The following is a 22,757-nucleotide window of genomic DNA, read 5'->3' as shown; positions in this document are numbered from 1 at the left end:
AGGACGGCCCTCGAGCCGATTTTGCCGCGTTTGTGGAGTGGACACTGGCGAGAAACAGACCCGAGTTCCCCGCCTGCTCCAAGGAGAATCTGGTCAGTGCCACTCCGGACCCAGAGCCCAGCCAGCCACCCCGACCCGCGGATTATGAGCCCTTCACAGACGGAAAGCCCGAGCCCGGAGCGACAACAGTATGGAGTGCCGAAGAGGTCAAAACTGCTGATCAGGTGCGTGAGCCAACCATTACATCCGCGCCGGTGGAGTGCTTCGTGGAGCAAGAGAGGGCTGTAGAGAGCCCCGTCTACTGCACCGCCACTGGGGGTGAGCAAGAGCACTCTGGGGACTTAATTGACTGTGTCATGGAAATACCTATCTGCCTGGATTTCCCACCCACCCTCCCTCTTCTGCCTAGTCCTGAATCTCCGCTGGTTCCGCCCAGCCTACCTGAATCCCCGTTGTCGACTGTCTGTCCCCTTGCTCACCCTCAGCCCACCATCTGTGCGGTGGGTTCACCGCGGGTCTGCCAGTCTCCATCGGTGTCATGGCTGGAGGATCCCTCACCATCGCCTCCAGCCTCAGAGTCCTGGACTCCACCTCGGCCCTCCGACCCTGCGGCTCCACCCCGGCTCTCTGCTCCCTCGTCTCCGCCGTCGCCCGTCGATCCACCAGCTCCACCGGGCTCCATCGCCCCTCCGGCTCCGCCCTGGTCAGTCGTCGCCCCACCTTCGCCTCAGGACTATACTCCTCCGGCTGTGCCTCGTCGCTCCGTCCCACCGGCTCATTGGACCTCCTCCCTCCCGCGGGCACAGCCTCGGCCCTCTGTCGCTCCGGCTCCGCCGCGGATCTCCGGATCTCCATCTCCGCCTTGGTCGCCAGAGCCTTGGGTTCCGCCTTGGCCTTCCGGATCCGCGGTGTCACCCAAGATCTTCGGCTTTCTGTCTCCGCCTCGGGCTCTCCCACCACCTGCTCCGCCTCCGTCGGTTGGCCCCATGGAGTTGTCAGCCTCTCCTCCACCATGGCTCCTCCCTCCATCGGCTCCACCATGGCATTCCATCTTGGCTGCGTTCTGGGTCTCACCTGGCTCCTCCTGCTCCAGCCCCCTCCTGTCACCTCCTTGGCTCCTCCCTCCGTCATCACCTCCATGGACATTTCTGTCACCATTCTGGACTTCATTCCTGGCCCCCCTTCCGGAAGAACGTCCTCCACCCAAACCCCCTCCTAAGGACTTTGTAGTTCGGTCGGCGCGTGGATGCGCCTTTTCCGGGAGGGGGGGTGTAATGTCACACCCCTGGACTTTTTGTTGGTTTCTCCCATTCTCCCCCGCAGTTTAGTGTGTTTTGGTTTCTCCCTCATCGTCTGCACCTGTGTTTGTAATTAGTCTGGTTATTTAAGGTGTGTGTTTTCCCCGGTACGGTTGTCGGTCTTTATTGTTATCCTGATGTTTCCACTCCATGTTCCTGTGTCTACCTGTTCCCATTGGATTTATTAAATGTTCGTTTTTTCTACGTCGTTGTTCGTCTGTTCCTGCCTGCAGTGTGACACTTGCTCTATTCTTTTTCTATTCTGTTTTCTTTTTGTTATATAATAAAAACCTACGTATATACTGCATTAAGCTAACTGAGACTTGTCATAGCACTTATTGCTCTTTTGTTGAATTTGATTGCTTCCATTTGTCCGCATTTGTAAGTCGCTTTGGATAAAAGCATCTACAAAATGACTAAATCTAAATGTAATGTAAATGTAAACCCATTAATGCATTATTATTAAAAACTCGTTTCAAAAATCAATTGTGAAAAATGTAATGAGAAAGGAAGGAAGCTTTTCTCTCTGGCCTATTTGGAGAACGCTACTGGATGAAATGAACTTATTTATTCCCAGCATTTTATTTAGACTTTTATTCAAATTTTAGCTTTTTTTCTCGAAACACAGCGACTTTATTCTCTAAATTCAATTATTTATTCTCAACATTTTATTGCAACATTTTTCTGGATATTGAGTTAAATCTCACATCATGACTATAAATATCCTATTTCCAAATGTTTCATATTCACAATGTTGGCTATTTGAGTTTGAATGCTACAATCTATTATTTATTATGTACCCCAGATTTAGTACTTAAGAAAAAAAAAAAAAAATTCAAATTAAAAACATGGTCTTCTTCACATGAAAAATCATCCTCTTCACATAAGCAAATATGTGCTTAAACTACGAGCTATTTTAATTAACCACTTGATGTATCTGGGCTATTATATGTTTGGTTGACTGTTTTATAGGTTAATGAACAAGCTGCAACGTTTGCGACGGCGCGATTGAACAGTGAAAATAAAATACGCTGTAATTTCTGGTCATACAGATCATGTGAAACTGTAAAGGGTCTTTTATTTGTGTACACTTACAATATCAACAAAACTTATGAGTTATGAGCTTAACCTTGAGGCATTTGTCATGCCTTGGGGTTTCTGCAATGTTTGTGTTTACTTAAGTTACTTATGACATTTTACTTTATAATAAACATACAGTTATAAAGTATTTACAAACTATTTGCAAACTATAGCTAATCAATAGTTTATAAACTGTTGTTAACAGACCATACAAACAGTGAGTTCTTCATATATTTTCAATGTAAGTAGCTTTTTTTAATTCTTTAATTAGCTCATATGTAGTTTTAAATAATGCTATGTAAACAACCAAAATTGTTCTCAATTAAGATTAGGTCATGGTATATCAAATGTCATTAATTAAGTTCTTAAAACCAACCTGTATTGGTCATTAATTGCATTATTATTCAGAATTTCTTAAAATGTACAAATACATGAAGCCTATGCCCAAAGTTAAACAAAACCACATTAAATGGCATAAATGGCATAATGCTGTCAATATGAGATGCATACAAAAACGTATTAGTTCATGTTAAAATACATGAGTTAGGATTAGGGGTAGTCTTAGAGTTAGGTTTAGTGAGGACAGGATATACAGTTTAATTTATACATTATTCTATGGTAGGTCCTTATAAAATATGGAAACCCAATGTGTGCTTATTGTATTTGTAAACATTTTAATAAACACTGAATAATAATACAATTAATGTCCAATAAAGCCTGGTTTAAAGCACTTAATTTATGATATTTTCAGATTTTCTTTGACGTTATCTAATCTGCAGTTAATAAATTGTCAACAAAACATTATTTAACTTTTTACATTAGTTAATTAAACATGTTATGTATGGTGCCAATCAATGATGAACACAGCCTATTAATGTATTAACTACAGTTTATAAACTACTAATAAACTATAATAGTTTTGAAATTATTTGAAAGTGGTTTGTTCTTATATTCATATTATAAAGTATTATTCAGTACAAACATGCACAACAGATTATAAACTATTAGAGATGTGACAAGATCTCGTGAGATCTGACTGGCCTTGTGAAAACATGACGAAATCCTTGCAAAACATTTTGCAGAGTTTAATCAGAGCTGCACGATTAATCGTTAAAAGATCGTAATCTCTTTTTAAACACCGAAGCAATCTTATTCCTGAATGACAATGATTCAGCGGTGTCTATTACGACTGTTTCATACGCTTCACTGACGCTTACGATGTGAAACAGGTGTTAAAGACATTCAAATCTGCATTCATGCTGCTGCTGATCCAGAAAGAGCAACACAAACAGTCTGATTGACCACATAATGATCATTATTTCTGTTACAAGACAAAAGCGTAATCCTGAAATACAGGCAATGGGTCAAAATCCAAATGAGCAGTCCAAAGTAACAAATGAAACAAGACAATGAAACAAGGCAAAAACTATGGAAAGGAAACAGAACAAAACAATGGGAAAATAACCGTGACTATGAAACAAAACCATGGCAAAAACAAGGCAATGAAACAGGAGAAATGTTTAGTAGAGTCCGCACTGCAAAACAATACTTTGTGAAGCCTGTTTGGTTTAGGCCCTGCTTATATGGCCACCAAACAGGAAGTTACCAACGAGCGAGCAGAGGGAGCAGCAACAGTCAGTTCATGGGTAAGGGCTCCCTCTGCTGGCTGGGCATTACAGTATTGTAACACTTATTCTCTTCCGCCAGAAGGTGGCCACAACTGCACGTTTAAAAAAATATTTATTATTGAATCATTCATTCAGGAGATTCTTATAGTGAAAAAAATCTTTATTAATTAAAACACTGACTTTTTTTATTATTTAGTTTGAATATATATTTGTAAAAGACTTTACCACTAGTAAATTACATTATTTTGTTTAGAATTTGTCTACTTAGTATTTATTTTTTTCTTTAAAATTGTGAAACAATTTTTATCTCCAATTAAAAAAAAAAAACCTTCAATTTATCCGGAATCATGCAGCTTTAGTTTACATGTTTATTTCTGCATATAATTCATTAAAATAAATAAATAAAAGTTTAATTTCAAAAAGTACAAGATGTTTTTCAGCTGAATAAAATACTGTTTTCCCTATATATTTCATCTAGGATTTCTTTAAAAAAAAAGTAAAAAAGTTTTGTCTCATGCTGTTCTTGTGTCTCGTCTCATGGGATAAGTGTCTCGTCACACCCCTACAAACTATACAGGTCCTTTTTCAAAAATTAGCATATTGTGATAAAGTTCATTATTTTCTGTAATGTACTGATAAACATTAGACTTTCATATATTTAAGATTCATTACACACAACTGAAGTAGTTCAAGCCTTTTATTGTTTTAATATTGATGATTTTGGGCATACAGCTCATGAAAACCCAAAATTCCTATCTCAAAAAAATTTGCATATTTCATCCGACCAATAAAAGAAAAGTGTTTTTAATACAAAAAAGTCAACCTTCAAATAATTATGTTCAGTTATGCACTCAATACTTGGTCGGGAATCCTTTTGCAGAAATGACTGCTTCAATGCGGCGTGGCATGGAGGCAATCAGCCTGTGGCACTGCTGAGGTGTTATGGAGGCCCAAGATGCTTCGATAGCGGCCTTAAGCTCATCCAGAGTGTTGGGTCTTGCGTCTCTCAACTTTCTCTTCACAATATCCCACAGATTCTCTATGGGGTTCAGGTCAGGAGAGTTGGCAGGTCAATTGAGCACAGTAATACCATGGTCAGTAAACCATTTACCAGTGGTTTTGGCACTGTGAGCAGGTGCCAGGTCGTGCTGAAAAATTAAATCTTCATCTCCATAAAGCTTTTCAGCAGATGGAAGCATGAAGTGCTCCAAAATCTCCTGATAGCTAGCTGCATTGACCCTGCCCTTGATAAAACACAGTGAAAACCAACACCAGCAGCTGACATGGCACCCCAGACCATCACTGACTGTGGGTACTTGACACTGGACTTCAGGCATTTTGGCATTTCCCTCTCCCCAGTCTTCCTCCAGACTCTGGCACCTTGATTTCCGAATGACATGCAACATTTTAGCAAAAGTCCAGTGCTGCTTCTCTGTAGCCCAGGTCAGGCGCTTCTGCCGCTGTTTCTGGTTCAAAAGTGGCTTGACATGGGGAATGCGGCACCTGTAGCCCATTTCCTGTACACGCCTGTACACGGTGGCTCTGGATGTTTCTACTCCAGACTCAGTCCACTGCTTCCGTAGGTCCCCCAAGGTCTGGAATCGGTCCTTCTCCACAATCTTCCTCAGGGTCCAGTCACCTCTTCTCGTTGTGCAGCGTTTTCTGCCACACTTTTTCCTTCCCACAGACTTCCCACTGAGGTGCCTTGATACAGCACTCTGGGAACAGCCTATTCGTTCAGAAATTTCTTTCTGTGTCTTACGCTCTTGCTTGAGGGTGTCAATGATGGCCTTCTGGTCAGCAGTCTTACCCATGATTGCGGTTTTGAGTAATGAACCAGGCTGGGAGTTTTTAAAAGCCTCAGGAATCATTTGCAGGTGTTTAGAGTTAATTAGTTGATTCAGATGATTAGGTCAATAGCTCGTTTAGAGAACCTTTTCATGATATGCTAATTTTTTGAGTTAGGAATTTTGGGTTTTCATGAGCTGTATGCCTAAAATCATCAATATTAAAACAATAAAAGGCTTGAACTACTTCAGTTGTGTGTAATGAATCTAAAATATATGAAAGTCTAATGTTTATCAGTACATTACAGAAAATAATGAACTTTATCACAATATGCTAATTTTTGGAAACGGACCTGTATAACCTACGTTATAAATTCACATTAATATGGTGTTTGTTTTGTTCTCTTCCCAGCCTGTGTGGGTGTCAACTAACTGCTCAGTCTTGCGAGAGTTTGTCTTCAGCTCTACAGTCCTCAAACTGCTCCCTGAGAGAGCTGGACCTGAGTAACAATGACCTGCAGGATTCTGGAGTGAAGCTTCTTTCTGAAGGACTGAAGAGTCCAAACTGTCAGCTGGAGATACTGAGGTAACTGGTTTGCCATAAAATAATTAACACAATGCTACCACAATAAATGGCCATTGATTTTTGTCAACAATCTGCTCTCAATGCAAGGCCAGAACAAGAGACGACAACAACATTCCCAAATAGCATCCGGATGTGGGCCACCTTTGGCAAAAATGTGGCACAATCGACAAAGACTAATCAGGGTGTAAACCAAATGTGGTCCACATATGTTTCAGCAAATGTGGCCCAGGTATATTAAAATGTTTCTAGGCCAGTTTTGGCAAAGATTTGGCACAGTGAGCTTTGGCTAATCAGTATGTCAGCCTGACTTGTCCCACATTTGACATGGCAAATATGCCCCATATATCATAAAACAGATGAGGGCTACTTCTGGTTTGGATGTAGCACTGGATAATTGAAATATATATTTGAAATTGTAAATACGGTCTAAAAAATTTTAATAGAATTTGGCTACTTTTAGTTGGATGCAACACGGTTGACTGATGCAGGCTGCTCTAGATATGAGTCTTAAGAGGGCTACATAACCAGCAATTTAATTTAGAAACATGCTTTTAATGGCATTTTTTATATGTGTACAGTGCAGCAAAAAAAAAACAAACAGAAGTGCAGAATAATAATAGCTCCTTTACCGCTCCGTTAAAGATCCGCTGATTTCAATAATCCGCTCTATGTTTTCCAGCCCGCTTTGCAGCATCGCCCACAATAATCTGTGTGCTTGGTTGAAGACTTTGCCAATGGTCATTGCATTAACAGGTCGATGCATTACAATCCACATTACAGTCCGTGATTGATTTGCTAAATTAGTAATTTGGTAGGTTTTTTTGTGTTCCTGTCGATAATGATTTGCCTTCTAAAAGTGCTAACAAGAAAATATCCCTGCTCATACAATTAGAATGCCTAACAAAAATATTGTTCCCGATCAGATCTAATAAAATACAAAATTTGCTGTTGTTGGCAAACTTTGTAAACAAAAACAAAAAAAATAAAATAATCAGTTAAATATAAAAATAATCAAACAAACACTAATGTGATGTGTACTGTTGTTATATGTGTTTGTAGGTTGTCTGGCTGTATGGTGACAGAGGAAGGCTGTGGTTATTTGTCTTCAGCTCTAAGTTCAAACCCCTCACACCTGAGAGAGCTGGATCTGAGCTACAATCATCCAGGAGATTCAGGAGTGAAGCTGCTTTCTGAGAAACTGAAGGATCCAAACTGCTCACTGGACAAACTCAAGTATGTCAACCTGGAGCAGTTTTTGAGGTTTTATTGTGTAAACATTTAGGTTTATCTGTATATCTAAACAAGTCTAGGATTTTCTAGAGGATGCAACAATATAAATGCTTTAAAGAGCACTGGTCTGAGGAGTAAAATTAACTAAACTGCTCAGACAAAACAAATTAACAACAAAAGTCAAGATTTCAAGTCAAGATTATTTATACAGCGCTTTTTACAATACAAGTTGTGTCAAAGCAACCTTACAGTATTAAAATAATAAAGTAAAATGTCAATAATAATGCAAGAGTTCCATAGTGCAACAAAGTCAAGTTGGGGAGGACTCATCTGGTTCCCATGGCCTTGTGCCGGTGGCCGTTTAGGGTAGGAGTTCTTTCTTGATGATCTGTCTCTGGGGCTCATCTAGTTGGCACGGCATCCGCTGACATTCGGCTGTAGGTGTTGATCCACCATCTGCTCTTGGTTTGGACTGGATCCAGGGGACTGCAGTGACCATCTGATCTGGATACGGACTGGATCTGGTGGCTATGGTGACCTGGGAATAAGAAACAAACAGACTAATAATGTAGATGCAAGAGTTCCAAGTTGCCACAAAATCAGATTGGAGAGGACTCATCTGGTTTTCGCTGTCTTGCGTCGATAGCCGTCTAAGTGATGAGGTCTTCACTGATGATCTGTCTCTGGGGCTCATCTAGTTGATGTGGTCTCTGCTGACATTCAGGGCTGTAGAGGATATCTCTGGGTGCTGATGGGCAAGGACTAGATCCGGGAGACTGCAGTGACCGTCTGATCTGGATACAGGTGGCTGCGGTGACCTCGGAATAAGAAGGAAAGATACTAATATTAGCGTAGATGCCATTCTTCTTCTGATGCAACTAGTACATCAGGTGTTATAGGAAGTGTCCCTGGTTCCGGTTGACCTAAATAATGCAGCCTAACAATCCTTTAACGGATTTGGATTATGAAATGTATTAAGTGTAGGCCAGGTTAAAGAGATGGGTCTTTTTTTAATCTAGATTTAAACTGACAGAGTGTGTCTGCCTCCCGAACAGTGTTAGGTAGATTGTTCGAGTTTGGGTGCTAAATGTGAAAAAGATCTGCCGCCCGCAGTTGATTTTGGTATTCTAGGTACTATCAAATTGCCAGAATTTTGAGAACGCAATGGACGTGAGGGAATATAATATGATAAGAGCTCGCTCAAGTACTGAAGAGCTAAACCATTTAGACTCCTTGAGGTCATGAACGCATGGATTAATGTTTCTACATTTGACATCGTGAGCATAGGTCGTAATTTCAATATGTTTTTTAGATGAAAAAAAATGCGGTTTTGCAAATGCTAGAAATGTTGTTTTCGAAGGAAAAGATTGCTATCGAATAGCACACCTAGGTTCCTGACTGATGACGACGAATTGACAGAGCAGTCATTGAGTAATAGACTGTGTTTTAGGTTATTACAAGCGGAGGTTTTAGGTCCAGTAATTAACACCTCTGTTTTTTCAGAATGTAGCAGTAAAAAATTTCTTTTACTTTTTTTTACTTTTAATTTCTTTTGAAATTTTTTATTTCAACTATGCATTCTGTTAGTTTTTCAAATTGGTATGTTTCACCGGGCCGTGAAGAAATATAGAGCTGCGTATCATCAGCATAACAGTGAAAGCTAACACCATGTTTCCTGATGATATCTCCTAAGGGTAACATATAAAGTGTAAAAAGTAATGGCCCTAATACTGAGCCTTGAGGTACTCCATACTGCACTTGTGATTGATATGATAACTCATCATTCACTGCTACGAATTGATGCCGGTCAGATAAGTACAATTCGAACCAAGCCAGTGCACTACCACTAATGCCAACATAATTTTCAAGTCTATTTAAAAGAGTATTGTGGTCAATAGTATCAAATGCAGCACTAAGATCCAGTAGCACTAATAGAGGGATGCATCCACATTCGGATGACAGGAGAAGATCATTTGTTACTCTAATAAGAGCAGTCTCAGTACTATGATACGGTCTAAAACCTGACTGAAAATCCTCACAGATACCATTTTTCTCTAAGAAAGAACACAATTGTGAGGACACTACCTTTTCTAGTATCTTTGACAGAAAGGGAGATTTGAAATTGGTCTGTAATTGTTTAATTCATTGGGATCAAGTTCAGGTTTTTTAATTAGAGGCTTAATAAGAGACAGTTTTTAAAGTTTTGGGGACATATCCTAACGATAGTGACGAATTAATAATATTCAGAAGAGGATCTATGACTTCTGGAAGCACCTCTTTTGTAGCTTAGATGGAATAGGGTCTAACATACATGTTGTCAGTTTAGATGATTTAATAAGTTTGTAGAAGTCTTCCTCTCCTATAGTTGAAAATGCATGGAAATGTTCCTCAGGAGATTTATAGCATATCTGATGTGATACTGTAGCGGATGGCTGCATAGTTACAATTTTATCTCTAATAGTATCTATTTTGGTAGTAAAATAGTTCATGAAGTCATTAACGCTGTGCTGTTGGGAAAATTCAGCGCCTGTTGGTGCTTTATTCTTCGTTAATTTAGCCACTGTATTGAATAAATACCAAAGGTTATGTTTGTTTTCTTCTAAGAAAGATGAAAAATAAACTGATCTAGCAGTTTTTAATGCTTTTCTATAGGATATGTTACATTCACGCCAGGCTGTACGGAAAACCTCTAGTTTTGTTTTCTTCCAACTGCGTTCCATTTTGAGTCGTGCTCTCTTCAGTGCGCGAGTGTGTTCAGTATACCACGGCGTCTGACTGTTTTCCTTAATTTTTCTTAACCGCAGAGGAGCAACTATATCTAAAGTGCTAGAAAAAATAGAGTCAATAGTTTCTGGTGTATCATCAAGTTTTCCTGAGCTATCGGATATGCTGAGGAATTCAGATAAATCAGGAAGATTACTTACAAAGCAGTCTCTTGTGGTAGAAGTAATGGTTCTACCATACTTATAGCGAGGAGTTAGTTTTATAGTTTTAGTTATCTGGAGTATACACGAGACTAGATAATGATCTGAGATATCATCACTTTGCTGCAGAATTTCAACGCCATGAACATCAATTCCGTGTGACAATATTAAATCTAAAGTATGATTTCGGCAATGAGTAGGTCCTGACACATGTTGTCTAACCCCAATTGAGTTCAGAATGTCTATAAATGCTGATCCCAATGCATCTCTTTTATTATCAACATGGATGTTAAAATCACCCACAATGAAGACTTTATCTGTGGCCAACAATAATTTGGATAGAAAAAAAGCAAATTCTTTAATAAAGTCTGTATGGTGCCCTGGTGGCCTGTATACAGTAGCCAGTGCAAACGTCACAGGAGATTTATCATTAATACTTGTTTCTTTGGATAATATTATATAGAGCACCATTACTTCAAACGAGTTATACTTAAACATTACTTTAATCCCTACCTGGCCACAAAACAGGAGCAGACAGTGAAAATACAACACACATGACAGCCATCTTCCTATAACTTTCATAAAAGGAAAAAACTAACATATTCAAAATGATTTATGTTGCAAACATTAACAACTTGTAATATTCAAAGTTAGTTTTTTTACACCCAACCATAAGAATACACAATAGTTTCAACAAAAAAGTTGAGCAGCACCCAGACAGCAATGTTTTATAGGCCTCGTTTACACTGCAGGTCTTGATGCCCAATTCTGATTTGTTGTCTATATATTTTTTTTTTTGGCTGTCCGTTTACACACTTGTGACCCATATCCGATTCATGCGTTCATGTCCGATTCATGTGTTTACACTTGCCATAACATCTTAAACATTGCACATGCCTGTTGTCGTTTACCTCCTTCACATGTGCTTCCTCCTAAGAATAATATGTGAACAGTGCTGATCAAACCAGTCACAATTAACACATTTTAAAAAATATGATGCATGATTATTTTGGACTAAGCTACACACGTTCATATTCTAATGTTCACGTGAGGGCGCCGCGCCAAAAGTAGACGCCCACATCACGGTAAACAAAGGAGAACGATATTTCTTTCAAGTTAGTCCTTTCTGGAAGAAGACGCTGTCAGGAATAAAACATACTTCAGAAGATGAACATTATGTGAGAAACAGCGTGATCCAGCAGAGGAGATATTTACGAGTAAGTTTTTTTTCTTTTATTAGCCTACTTGTTAGTTATTACTGTGACAGAATGTGCAAACATTTTACCAGTTAAGACTTTTTGCCAACTATAATTCCTGACTACAGAAAGTGTAACATTATAAAGTATGTTTTATTTCACTGCATCTAAACGTCTCACAATGCCAGGATGTTTTTAATAGTCTATTCAATAAAGAATGATGCAATATAAAGGTTACAGTGTTCACATTTAAGCTTAACAGTTATATTATGGCCTAGTTTCTTTGTATTCTGTAATACACACAAAGCATGCTTATGTTTGACTAAGATCATATTATTTATTTAGTTATTAATGTATCTTACAACAATAGAATGTAATATGAGGGTTTAGACCATATGTATTAGTAATACTGTGTTCTCGAATGGATGTTTAACACGATAAACAATTATTATTAGTTTCTCAGATATAAAATGAGTGTGTGCGACGAACAACCGTATAAGTCCAAAAAAAACAAAAAATGAGATAACCACGTGGCATTAATTGTATGTGTGAACTTTGTATACAGAAACAGTTTGGGGATATTTTCGCGCGACCAAGAGCCCGCATTTTAAACGTTAAAATAGCATCACGCGGAAAAACCGTCTATGTCCACAAAGAAGAATGGAGATGCCGCTTGCTGTCATGTCCGCTTCGGACATTAAAAGGCAAACCTCGGCAAACAAAAAAGAGAGCCGACATGACCAAATGGAAGGACAGAGTAAGGAAGGCTTTGAGGGATACTGGAAAACCATATTTGACTCGAAGAGGAGAACAAAAACCAGGGAAAAATCCACCGAAAGATGTGAGTGGAAGAACCGTATATGTGATGTGATCTCTCTCTCTCTCTCTCTCTCTCTCTCTCTCTCTCTCTGAACGTGCTGAGGAGCGCTAAACACCGCATAAACAGTTAACCTATCAAAATAAACCACATACCATATATAATAAAGCTGTATTCATTCATATTTCCCGCCAGTCCTGTGTAAAGTACGGCAAGCAGAGTTTATTTGTTTATATATTTATTTATATTGTGAGATGGCGGAGCGCGAGAACAGTTTGAAGTTGTATATACACAGGTGCGCTGCGCCAGCTTTTCTAAAAAAACGACAAGGTGCACTATTGGAGCTATCTAAACATACATTGTATAACATTTAGCTATGATGTATGTCTGCATTGTATTTATTTATTTATTTATTAATTTATATATTGTTTTTTGTTAATAATTCATTGTTATTGTCTGTACTGTAAGAGGGTCTATGTATTGTACATTGTTCATACTGTATTTTCTGTTTTTAAATAATAATAACAATAAGCTTGAAATAAATGCTTAATATTAACCTGAAGTTTCTGTTACTGTATTAAAACTAAGATAAAGGAATCAGATCTTTAGTGGTTTAAAGTGATATAATGAACTGGAGTTATACTGTTATTCCACACTAACTGGACATATACCGTTCTTCCACATTTCAGAAATATAAATCACAATAACTTTTGATTTTTAATACTGACACTGAAAAATGTTATCTCCTTAGAATTGAGAAGCTTTTGTTGTCTATTTTCAAGTAAAATAAAAATATATAATATAATGTTCACAATCCAAATGAAAAAAATCTTATTACTCAAAATTTAAAAATATGGACTTGTATGGTTCTTCGTCTCAAGGCCTCAAATGTCCTTTTTACGTTTGTACAAATGCGTGGGTCTATGACTACAAAATCATAATATATATATAAATAAATAGTATGATGCTGCTGATATTAACATGCTCTCCAATGTTTTGTTTTTGTTTTTTAGTGATCAGAAACCTGCTCAACACATGAATCCTGCTGATATTTACTTGAGTCTCCTCAAACTGTTTTCCTGAGAGCACTGTACCAACTTCAGATGTTAAAGAAGTTCACAAGTGAATCTCAAGTTATTTTGCCTGATAAATAAATCTATTCAAAATAAGCTACAAACATATTTTGACCTTATATTCCTCCTCCATTCATTCCTTTGTTCCTCTCAGTCATCTGACTGAATAACTAATTATGCGGCTCATTATGCAGGTCTTTGTCTTCTCAGGTGTGAATCACTGTACTGTACTCAAGTAAATTTACTCTGTTACTCTCTGGCTCTGTATATACATATACATATGTACACACACTCTACCGGTCAAAAGTTTGGGATCAGTAAATTTTTCTTCTTCTTCTTCTTTTGGAAAGAAATTAATACTTTTATTCATCAAGGGTGTGTTAAATTGAAAAAAGTGATACCAAATACTTACATTGTTAGAAAATATTTATATTTTGAATAAATGCTGTTCTTTTGAGATTTTTATTCATCAAAGAATCCTGAAAAAATATCACAATTTCTAAATAAATACTTTGCAACTGTTGCAATATATAATCCAATATAGATCCAATATAGATCATTGTAATAATAAATCAGTATATTAGAATGATTTCTGAAGGATCATGTGACACTTAAAGGGATAGTTCACCCAAAAATGAAAATTGTATGTTTATCTGCTTACCCCCAGAGCATCCAAGATGTAGGTGACTTTGTTTCCTCAGAAAAACACAAACAAAGATTTTTAACGAAAACCGGTGCAGTCTGCCAGCCTTATCATGGAGGTGGATGGGCACCAAACCTTTAAAAGTAAACAATAACATGCACAGACAAATCCAAATTACACCCTGCGGCTCGTGATGATACATTGATGTCTTAAGACACGAAACGATCGTTTTTTGCGAGAAACTGAACAGTATTTATATAATTTTTTACCTTTGATACACAGCCACGTCCATCTGTCATGAGCACAAGTTTGGCATCAGTCACGTAACTTGTGCACACGTTCTGGCATAGAATACGCAAACGCCGTAAGGGGAAATCAGTGATTAAATAAATGCAGCCTTGATGAGCAGAAGAGACTTTCTTTAACTCTTACTGACCCCAAACTTTTGACCGGTAGTGTATATTTATATACATATTATCTTTAAAAAGTTAGAAATAGAGCAGGTTGTCTTAAGGTTATAAAGTTTTTTATTTAAAGTTTGAATTTTTTTTTAAACATGCAGTGGAAGAATAATAAGGCAAAATAAATGTTTTGGTTGATAAAAACAAAAGGTCTAAAAATAAATACTTTTTACAGCGGAAGTACAGTATAAGAGGACATGTCAGGCATAGGGGGGCCTTGCGAAATTGATCAGAGAAGGAGGGGTCCCCAGAGTAAAAAAGGTTGGGAACCCCTGCTGTAGCAATTCTAATGACGTACAGAACGCATTGCCTGAGAAAATCTGATCTGCCTGTTTACATGACCGATCTCAAGATATCCAGATGCATGCGTTTTTTATCCGTTTATATACTGTCATAGAACAGATCTGATCTGTCACATATGAGCAAAAAATCTGAATTGGGTCGCATTTAACTGACAGTGTAAACGGGCCTTAGCTTCTGTGATCAGCTTTCTGTCAAAGAGATGGGAGGAGCCAAAGAGGAAAACACACAGAGAAAAACACAGGGAACACAAATGACAGCACACTACAAAATAAGCCAAATCAAGTCACCTTAATTTCTATAGTTTTTCATACAATTCAGTTCAAAACCAATACCAGGATGCGAAGCAGCTCTTCAGTACAGCTTAGTTTAGTTAAGTTTTTTCTCATATGATGGTTATATCAATGCAGTTATATCAATACATTTCTAAAATGTAAGTGACAAGGAACCCAAACTTCACATAAATGGAGAAAAGAACTCTGTCTCAGTTGGGGACCGGTTCTCCTCTGACCGAAGTGAATGAAGAAAGTAGAGCTGTGTTTAACTAGTAGTAGACGACTGACTAACAGAGGCTTTATCATCAATAAGGCACATCTTGATCTCTTTGTGTCTACATCTCCATAAACCATGAAGAACAGTGCTTGCATTAACCAGCAAAGGACCAGCTTGAACCAGCATTAAACCCTACCTAACCAGCATATGCTGTTTTTTTCAACAGGGAAGACATGCACAAACAATCATACTGACCCACAATCTCTGAAAGTATTAAACAGCAGTATAACTTACTTTTCATATAACAGTCACTTCAAACAGGTCCACATCACAGATGTCTTCTCTTACACGTGTCCAACACAAAATTAATGTGACTGATCCTCACTACACCTCTGATTAGACCATATACAGTATCTCCCAAAAGTGAGTACACTCCTCACATTTCAGCAACCATAAATGAAACATGGATATATTTTAGAGCAGTCAATGTGCAGCTTGTATAGCAGTATAGATTTACTGTCCCCTGAAAATAACAACATACAGCCATTATTGTCAAAATAGCTGGCAACAAAAGTGAGTACACCCCTCACCCCTAAATAATAATAATAATATTATTAGTAGTAGTATTATATTTTATTATTGATTTGAGTGTGCAAACAGGAGTCAAGCCCATATTCCTTACCAGTAACCACAGCAACAGTGACCAAAGTAATATCAAAGATGGTGATGTCCATAAAACTGAAAGTATTATCTTTTTCTGACACTACGACAAGAGACACGAGCTGTGAGTTCATTCATCAAACCTTCATTAACCGACAGCATTTATTTGTATTTAAAATTTTCAGGTTATCAAATAATAGCATGAAACATTAATTAAATGTATCTTTTAATTATTGAAAATTAAGCAAACTTTATTTTCTGGCAAACAAATGGGATTTACTATTAAAATTAAAACCTGGAAGAAATGTAGGGGCTGTCAGGAATGAGACTGAATCCAAATGCAGGTGAAAACAAGGCTTTTTATTAATTAGGAAAAATGAAAAAACAAAAAATTAAAGTCAAAAAATTCAGCTTGATAACAGCCGCAACAGTCAGCAAATGGTCAACCTGGACCGTACAGGGGTCAGGCCAGCCCCAGCCAAGCCAGTAGGGAAGAGAGTCAGCGATGAACCGCTGCGATTGACCACAGATAAACTCCAGAGGGAGCACAGAGAGCGAGCAGAAAGAGAGTGGCTGGGGCTTCAGTGAAGAATCTGCGTTGAGTTCCTGATGAAGCGCGGCGTGCGAGCCGAGTGAGAGCAGGCAGTGCTGCTTTGAAGTGCAGTTGTTGAATTCCAGAAGATCGCGGCGTGCGAGCCGATTGAGAGCAGGTGGGGCTGCAGTGGAGTGCCGCTATTCGAGACTTACGAGCTGAGTGAGAGCAGATGGGGTTGCCATGAATTGCCGCTGTGAATTCCAGAAGATCGCGGCATGCGAGCCGAGTAAGAGCTGACGGGGCTGCCGTGAAGAGAGGGAAATCCGGGCAGACGTGAGCCAAGGCAGAGAGCAAAAGGTGTCCTAAAGAGCAGGCGGGTAGAAACAAAAATGACTAAAAACAGGAACGCTAGACTGGCAAGATACTAATGAAAAACAAGACGGGCTGAGCATAAACAGCAAGAAGTCAGAGCTCGGAATTAGAATCACGGACTGACACAATACAGAAAACACGAGGGCATTATAAAGGGGAGATAATGAGGACAAAACAGGGTGCAGGTGATGGGGACAATTAGCTAACAGGGATAACAAGAAGGGCGGTGCTGACAACACAATGACAGCGGAGCACATGGCGAGCTGTCAAAAACAAACAAGCATGTGCTCCAAGACAACAAAAGCACCAGAACAACGAACACAAGAGAACAAAACCTAGGCAGACCACACCAAGATCGTGACAGGGTGAATATACAGTGGTGTGAAAAACGGTCGGTCCCCTTTCTGATTTTTTATTTTTCTGTTTTTATATGTTTGTCACACTTTAATGTTTCAGATCATCAAACTAATTTAAATATTAATCAAAGATAACACAAGTAAACACAACATGAAGTTTTAAATAATTTTTTTTTTTTATATGAAGAGAAAACCATATCCGCAAATCAGCATATTAGAATGATTTCTGAAGGATCATGTAACAGATGCCTGGAGTAATGATGATGAGTATTTAGTTTGAACAGTAAAAATATTTCACAATATTACTGTGTTTGCTGTATGTTGGACTCTTACAATTATAGGTTTGCTCATTCTCATTGATTCTGTTCACATTCATCCTGACTTTTACTGTATTAATGGTCAAGTTATTATCTGTATAGTTTTATAGCAACACCCTTACAACCACCTTGTGTACCTTGGCAACAACATAGCATCATTCTAGCCACCACTCCAAGTACCCAGGCAACAAATTAACAACACCCTAGCAACCACCCAGAATGTGTTATCAACCACACAGCAAATACCCTAGCAACCATATTGCAACTGCATAGCAACTGCATAGCAACTCTCTAGAAACCACCCAGATCACCCTAACTACTACATAGTAACACCCTAGCAACCATACTGAGTGCCTTAGCAACTGCATAGCAACCACCCAGAACATGTTATCAGCATCATTGGAACCACCCAAGTACCCTGGCAACTACATATTGACAACCTAGCAACCACCCTGAGTACCCTAGCAACTGCATAGCAATTCCCTAGAAATCACTCAGAACACATTATCAACTGCCTAGCAACCACCCAAGTACTGCATAGCAACAGTTTAATAAATGACTGAATGTGTCTCTGTGTGTTTTCTAGTGTGGATCATGGAGGAGAATCCAGGATTACAGCAGGACCGAAGAAATGTACGTCTACAAACACACACACACACACACACACACACACACACTGTTACGACCCGCTCGTTTGGAGTCAAAACATAAAAGAGGGATCAAACAACAAAATATAATCAATATAGATTTATTGATTTAAACTAATACAACAGTAAACAATAATAATAAACATAGCTCTAGGGATAAAGAAAAATAATTAAATAACCACATCAAAACAACATGTTATAAGAAATGCAAGAGGAAGAATACAAATTTTAGAGAATTACATTTACATTTACATTTATTCATTTAGCAGACGCTTTTATCCAAAGCGACTTACAATTGGGAATACAACAAGTGATTCGTCCTAAGGAGGCAGATCAACATAGGAAGTGTTCAAAAATACCATATATCTCAGGCATTGTTAGATGAGTGCTGGATAGAAAGGGAAGATCAAAAAAGAGGTAGGCAGGAAAAGAGCCGGTGGTTGTCCTATATGCCAGCATCAGTGTCTTGAATTTGATGCGAGCTGTAACCGGTAGCCAGTGCAGGGATATGTAGAGAGGTGTCATATGGGCCTTTTTGGGCTCATTGAAGACCAGCCATGCTGCCGCATTCTGAATCATTTGTAGAGGTCTGATTGTACATGCTGGAAGACCGGCTATAAGAGCATTGCAGTAGTCCAGCCTGGAGATGACCAGGGCCTGGACGAGGAGTTGTGCAGCATGCTCTGTTAGGAAGAGCCTGATCTTTCTGATGTTGTGTAGTGCAAACCTGCAAGATTGAGCAGTTTTAGCTATGTGGTCTTTAAAAGTCAATTGGTCATCAAACATTACTCCAAGATTTCTGGCTGAAGTCGATGGCGTAATTGTCTATGAACCTAAATGGATGAAGTCATGTTGTAAAGTTGGAGTGGCAGGAAAGACAAGGAGCTAGGTCTTTGCTAGATTGAGCTGGAGGTGGTGTTCATTCATCCATGCAGAGATATCCGCCAGGCAGCCTGAGATCCGTGCAGCTACCGATGGATCATCTGGTTTGAATGAAAGATAGAGCTGTGTGTCATCCGCATAGCAATGGTAGGAGAAGCCATGTGCCTGTATGATGGGGCCTAGAGATGTGGTGTATATGGAGAAGAGGAGGGGTCCAAGAACTGAACCCTGAGGAACCCCAGTGACCAGCTGTTGAGTTTTGGATACCTCCCCTCCCCAGGCCACTCTGAAAGACCTACCAGAGAGGTAAGATTTGAACCAGCGAAGTGGTGTCCCTGTGATGCCCAGCGATGAGAGGGTAGACTGGAGGATCTGATGATTCACCATGTCAAAAGCTGCAGATAAGTCCAGTAAAATGAGTACTGTTGGTTTGGACTCAGCTTTTGCAGTCCGCAAGGCTTAAGTGACAGACAGTAACGCAGTCTCAGTTGAATGGCCACTCCTGAACCCTGACTGGTTAGTATCCAGTATATTGTTCTGTGAGAGAAATAAGGATAGCTGGTTGAAAACAGCTCGTTCCAGTGTTTTTGCTATAAATGGAAGGAGAGAGACAGGTCTGCTTAAATGTAGTGGGGAAAGTGCCTGTGAGAAGAGATGTGTTGATGATGTGTGTGAGTGCCGGTAGGATTGTGGGAGCAATTGCTTGAAGAAGGTGTGAGGGGATAGGATCTAAAGGACATGTTGTCGGACGGCTGTAGAGGAGAAGTTTGGTTACTTCTGCCTCAGAGTGGGTACGGAAGGAGAAGAGGGGAGTTCCAGCTGTGGGTGTGGTTAATTTTGATTCCTGTATGTGTGGAGCTGAGAACTGATTACTGATAGATGCAGTTTTGTCTGTGAAGAATGTGGCGAAATCATCAGCTGTTATAGAAGTAGTGGGAGGTGGTGGAGGGGGACAAAGCAGTGAATTAAAAGTTTTGAAGAGGTTGCGTGTGTCCGGAGCATTGTTGATCTTGTTGTGGAAGTATGAAGATTTGGCAGTATGGACTTGGGTAGAGAAGGATGAAAGCAGAGACCGATACATACTCAAGTCAGATGGATCCTTCGATTTGTGCCATTTCCTCTCAGCTGCGCTAAGTTTGGACCGATGCTCACGAAGAACATCGGATAACCAAGGGTTTGAAGGAGCAGCTCGTGCTGGCCTGGAGGAGAGAGGGCATATATCGTCTAGACAAGAAGTAAGAGTGGAGCACAAGGTGTCGGTTGCTGTATTAGTATCCAAGGATGAGAAGTGAGTTGGAGAGGGAAGGGAGGAGGATACTGTGGAAGAAAAGTGGGAGGGTGAAAGAGAGCGAAGGTTTCGTCTAAAAGTAACAGGTAGAGGAGTTGGGGGCGCACAGGTAGCGAGATGTAGATCAAATGTAATGAAGAAGTGGTCAGAGATGTGTAAGGGTTTAACTGATATGTTATCTGTAATACAGTTTCGTGTGTAAATGAGATCAAGTTGGTTGCCAGATTTATGAGTGTATGTAGTGCTAATGCGTTTTAGATCAAATGAAGCAAGGAGTGAATGGAAGTCAGCAGCATAGGGTTTGTCAGTATGAATGTTGAAATCCCCAAAGACTAGAAATGGGCTGCCATCTTCTGGAAATGAGGACAGCAGCCCGTCCAGCTCTTCTAGGAAGATGCCAAGTTGAGTTGGAGGGCGGTAAATTACCACAACATGGAGTTTGATAGGAGATGTTATAGTGACTGAATGAGATTCAAATGAGTTGTAATTGCATAGAAGAGAATGGGTTGAGTATTTCCAGTTGTTAGAAATGAATAGTCCGGTACCGCCTCCCCTTCCAGAGTGACGAGGAGTGTGAGAGAAGGAGAAGTTATTAGAGAGAGCGGCTGGGGTTGCTGAGTTTTCAGGACGAATCCAGGTCTCGGTCAAACCAAGGATGCTCAGGCCAGATTGCAGAGAAAAGGCAGAAATTAAGTCAGCTTTGTTGACAGCTGACTGACAGTTCCATAGCCCAACCGTGAAAGAGAACGGTTCAGTGGAAGAGGTGATGATAGTGTGCAGGTTAGAAAGATTGCGTCGATGTGTGCGTGTGATGTTAGAGCGATTTGTGGAGAGCACCGGAATGAATTGGAAGCACATGATAATGGAGGACAGAAAGAAGAGTGAAATAAGGAAAGGAGTACTTAAGTGCATTGTCGGTGTCGTTGCTCGGTTAAAGTCGCGCAGGAAAAGTCGCTGATCTTTACTCTCGTCGGTCTTCACGCGAGGAGGCTGAACGCTTCCGCTGACGTTTCCACGTCAGCTGGTATGATGCGCTTAAATGGACCGTCAATAACACATAAGTGATAACAGCTGGGTACGCCTCCTTGTGTGAGTCACCCCCGAAAGTAAGGCAGGCAACTGCAAATGGCTCGAATCGGAACTAAATTGCCACTGACTTCGCACTTTCAGTGTGCTCAGGAAGGGAGCGATAGGGCGAACAAAAGCTTTCACTTGGCCGTCTGCTTACTATTTTTGCTTTCAATAACTGCAATCCGAACTAATAATAACAACGAAACACTAGCAGAACCAATCAACAAGTTACTGAGTGCTTTCCAGCAGCAACTACATGTATGTGGAAACGAATAAGGAAGATTAACAGTGCTTTTTAGTACTAAACGAGTTTTAGTATTAAAACTACAATTAATAGCCACAAACGAGTGCTTCTTAGTACTACAAAAATGTGTATAGAACGAATAAGGAGTTTAATAGAAACGAACGAGTGCTTCTCAGCAGCAACTACATGTAACCCTCACCTATTGAAAACAAAGTATTTTAGAAGAAACTTACCCGCTGTCGTTTCTGTCCGCACCTGAGGTTACTGAAGTCACTTATCCCAAAGTCACTTATGAATTCACTTATGAATTAACAAAGTCAGCCACTCTCTCCCACAGAGCGCCTCCCCTAGTTAACACACACACACACACACACACACACACACACACACTTATATACGCTTTCAATTAACAATTAACATAGGAAAGGGCTACTCGGAATCTACCACACTCTGCCCATTAGGTTCTTAAACTCAGAATCGTCACACCTCCCACTCCAAAAGGAGGTTACCTAAAGAACCGACAAAACAAAAACAAGAAAAATGTATACACACTTAAAAAAAAAACATTTAAATATAATAACATATTATAATTTACAATAACATTAATACTCATCTCCATAAATCCCACGCCACTTCACTCTCGGACTCCTGGGCCCTAGGATATCAGAGAGAGAAAGCCAGAGAGAGAAGAGGGAGAGTAAGAAAAAAGAAACTGGGGGGGGGGGGACTAGAGAAAAGAGAGAGTAGGTAAAGATGATATTCCCAACTCTACTGGGATACCTTACAGCCGTGAGAGAGCATCAGCGACTAAGTTGTCTTTGCCATGAATGTGTTTAATTTGTAGGTGGAAGGGCTGTAAAATAAGGCTCC

At 39.6% G+C, this 22,757-nt stretch overlaps 2 protein-coding genes across 3 annotated transcripts in view; one reads left to right on the top strand and one right to left on the bottom strand.

Moving 5' to 3' along the window:
• Nucleotides 1-22,757, bottom strand: part of LOC141334136 (uncharacterized) — a 559,741-nt gene that overhangs the window by 179,434 nt on the left and 357,550 nt on the right. The window lies entirely within an intron of this gene.
• Nucleotides 1-22,757, top strand: part of LOC141333387 (NLR family CARD domain-containing protein 3-like) — a 36,693-nt gene that overhangs the window by 5,119 nt on the left and 8,817 nt on the right. Inside the window, exons 4-6 of the mRNA XM_073838366.1 lie at nucleotides 6,206-6,379; nucleotides 7,439-7,612; nucleotides 18,342-18,388. Of these exons, the coding sequence (XP_073694467.1) occupies nucleotides 6,206-6,379; nucleotides 7,439-7,612; nucleotides 18,342-18,388 (395 nt within the window). The remainder of the gene's footprint in view (nucleotides 1-6,205; nucleotides 6,380-7,438; nucleotides 7,613-18,341; nucleotides 18,389-22,757) is intronic.

Source organism: Garra rufa, chromosome 4 (assembly GCF_049309525.1).
Source record: "Garra rufa chromosome 4, GarRuf1.0, whole genome shotgun sequence".
Lineage (NCBI taxonomy): Eukaryota > Metazoa > Chordata > Actinopteri > Cypriniformes > Cyprinidae > Garra > Garra rufa.
This window is presented reverse-complemented; position numbering and strand designations above follow the sequence as displayed.